The 3,259-nt window shown below is 42.9% G+C and overlaps 1 protein-coding gene across 1 annotated transcript; it reads right to left on the reverse strand.

Moving 5' to 3' along the window:
- Positions 1-2,025: 2,025 nt before the first annotated feature.
- Positions 2,026-2,975, reverse strand: LOC133231581 (olfactory receptor 1A1-like). Its single transcript, XM_061389945.1, has one exon. It carries the CDS (start codon positions 2,953-2,955, stop codon positions 2,026-2,028), a length of 930 nt encoding a protein of 309 aa, XP_061245929.1. The 5' UTR covers positions 2,956-2,975.
- Positions 2,976-3,259: the final 284 nt, after the last annotated feature.

Genomic DNA, 3,259 nt, shown 5'->3' on the forward strand with positions numbered 1-3,259 from the left:
TGTGTTGGCTATTGTTTCATCTTTTTTCTAAAACAAGCATTTGTAGGCCCACTCAATGTTATTATGACAACACAATAAAAATACACTGTGCCGTGTGGTTTGATGAATAGAAAATTGAGAGACACATAGCTTGACTCATAGGAACATCAAGTCAAACTTGTACAAGTTTCTTTTTCCTCCAACCAGAATCCTCATTCTCCATTATACCCCCCCTTTTCTCGAAATTTAGTCATTCTACAGAGGCTCTTAGATAATTTTATCTGTTCCCAAACTTTACTTATCAGTGCCACTCTGATTCATGCTCTGTTAATTTTGCTGCAAAGCTTCGTATCTTCATTGTATGATTTATTGAACATTTCCCTTAGTGTGTTCCTCAGGAATCTTAAAAGTCTGCCCAAAATAAACCTGGTTTTCTTAAAATTATTCTCTTATTCATTATTTTCAATAAAAGCATCATTTTCTAGGGGCTTCCCAGGTGACTCAGTGGTAAAGAATCTGCCTGCAATTGAGGAGACACATTGGGTCAGGAAGATCCCCTGGAGGAGGACATGGCAACTCACTCCAGTATTCTTGCCTGGAGAACCCCATGGAAAGAGGAGCCTGGTGTCTACAATCCATGGGATCGCAAAGAGTTGGAATGACTGAAACAACTTAGCACACACTCATGAGGATTCAGAGCCCCAGGAATGAAATTTGCGTCATGTCCGCAGGTGAGGACCAAGTAAAAGCAGCTTGGCAGCTCCTCTCAGAGATGTGAGCTTCAGGCATGTGGTCATCCCTCTACTGAACTCCTAGGTTCTGGTAACACCACCTATCCCATTCCTTTCCCCCAGTTCTAATGAAAACAGCTTCTTTTTGCACTTAGTAACTTTTGGATTACTCTGATGCTGGGAGGGATTGGGGGCAGGAGGAGAAGGGGACGATAAGGATGAGATGGCTGGATGGCATCACTGACTTGATGGACGTGAGTCTGAGTGTACTCCGGGAGTTGATGATGGACAGGGAGGCCTGGTGTGCTGCCATTCATGGGGTCGCAAAGAATTGGACACGACTGAGCGACAGAACTGAACTGAACTGAACTTTTGGATTATATCAGTATTCATCTTTTATCTTGTTTTAGTCATGTTCAGAATTCATCTATATAGCTAATTCCTTGTGTTAAGTCTATATAATTTTTGCTTCCTGAATGGTTCTAAAATTACTTTATAATGTACCCAGTATAGAATAGATGGTATATAATGTCAAATCTATTCATGTCTAATCATTATCAGAGTAAATTTATTCACTTACATTCATCCATTCTACCTTCACAAACAATTATTGATTGCAATGACCAACATTTGTAGAAATAGAGCAAAGTGTTGAGACAACTCTTGTCCTCAAGGTTTTCAAGCAAAGTAGGGGTGATATAGCCTAATAATTCTCCAAATTGATGTTTAAATAATAACTTGTAGACTCCAAAGCATGAAATACTGTGATACTTACCTTCTAAGACAGAGACAAGGCAGACCTTTTCTATTTATATTATGTACACCTTAAGCCATGATTGAGACATTCTCAAGGCTTCCTAGGTGGCTCAGTGGTAAAGAATCCACCTGCCATGCAAGAGATGCAGGTTCAATCTCTGGGTCAGGAAGATCCCCTAGAGAAGGAAATGGCAACTCACTCCCGTATGCTTGCCTGGGAAATCCCATGGACAGAGGAGCCTGGAGGGCTGTGGTCCATGGGGTCCCAAAAGAGTTAGACAGGACTTAGCAATTAAAACAACAACAACAGACATTCTCAACTTTACTCTGCCAGTCAGTAGCCTCATTGGAACAGGATCTAATAACCTTCCTGCCACTCTGCCAAAGGAGCAATAATATGTATAAATGGATAATAGGATGTCTCATCAAACTGTTACCAGATTTCTGAGAAAAGAAATTTAATGTCTGTACAGATTAAGGTGGCTTCTTGGAGGGGGAGCTGACTTTTCAAGTATATTTTAATTGGTTTAATGCAGTCTCTAACATTATCTCACATTGGTTATGAAAAGATTCTCCTGCTGAAGAGTTTCCCCAGGGCAGCCTTCATGTCCCGATTCCTCAGACTGTAGATGAAAGGATTTAGCATTGGAGTCACTGCGATGTACATCACAGTTATCACAGCATCCTTTAGGCTGTAACTAGTCAGAGGGCGGAAGTACATGCCCATGACTGTCCCATAATACAGAGAAACAACGGTGAGGTGGGAGCCACAGGTGGAGAAGGCTTTGAGCACACCTTTGGTGGATGGAACCCATAAGACTGTGGAAAAGACTCGAACATAAGAGATGATGATGCATAGTAATGGCACGGAGAAAACAGCAGCCCCCAGGTACATCATCTTCACATTAAAGTGGATGTCAGAACAGGACAGCTTGAGCAAAGAGGCAATGTCACAGTAGAAGTTGGCCACTTCCTGGTTTCCACAGAAGGACAGGCTAGCTGTAAGCAGAGTGTGGGGGAAGGCATCAGCATTTCCAATCACCCAAGACCCAGTGACTAGCAGGACACAAGTCCGTGGGCTCATAATTGTTGTGTAATGAAGTGGGCGGGTGATGGCCACAGCTCGATCAAAGGCCATAGCAGCCAGGATATAACTATCTGTGTTACCCAGAGCTAACATGAAACACATCTGTGTTAGGCATCCTCCAAAGGAGATGGCTTTGGTGCCCAGGAGATGGTTGGCCAATGCCTTAGGGATAGTCACAGAGGAGAAGAAGATGTCAACAAAGGAGAGGTTGGCAAGGAGAAAATACATGGGGTTGTGGAGGCGAACATCGAAGCGAATGGCCAAGATGATGAGCAGGTTTCCAATCAGTGTGATGGGGTAAATGAACAGAAAGAGGATGAAGAAGACATCTTCCTCTTCCTGCTGACCGCTAACTCCCAGGAGGATGAAATCGAGGGTAGAGGACTGGTTGTCTTCTCTCATGGATCCTTCAGCAGGAAAGGGGAGAGGAATCCAGAATTAATGGTGAAATGCTATGTATAATGTTCTTTTTAAACCACTACTTTTGACTCCTGTAGTTGCTGTGTCAATACCTGGGTTCACCAAATCCAGAGATATGCAGTGCATTGCAGGGAAAACATTCCTGTTGGTCCATGGGGCTAGCTGACAATTAGCCCTGGACACTCATTCTAAGAAGTAAGTCATCTATGAAGTGCTTATCCTCCTCAGTCCCAGCACCATACCCAAACACCTAGGGTTTAATTATTTAACAGGCAATTAAGTTCAT

This window comes from Bos javanicus, chromosome 19 (assembly GCF_032452875.1).
Source record: "Bos javanicus breed banteng chromosome 19, ARS-OSU_banteng_1.0, whole genome shotgun sequence".
Classification (NCBI taxonomy): domain Eukaryota; kingdom Metazoa; phylum Chordata; class Mammalia; order Artiodactyla; family Bovidae; genus Bos; species Bos javanicus.

What these genes read in the sequence shown, in the direction of transcription:
- LOC133231581 (XM_061389945.1), bottom strand. Translation starts at nt 2,955, where the DNA reads ATGAGAGAAGACAACCAGTCCTCTACCCTCGATTTCATCCTCCTGGGA.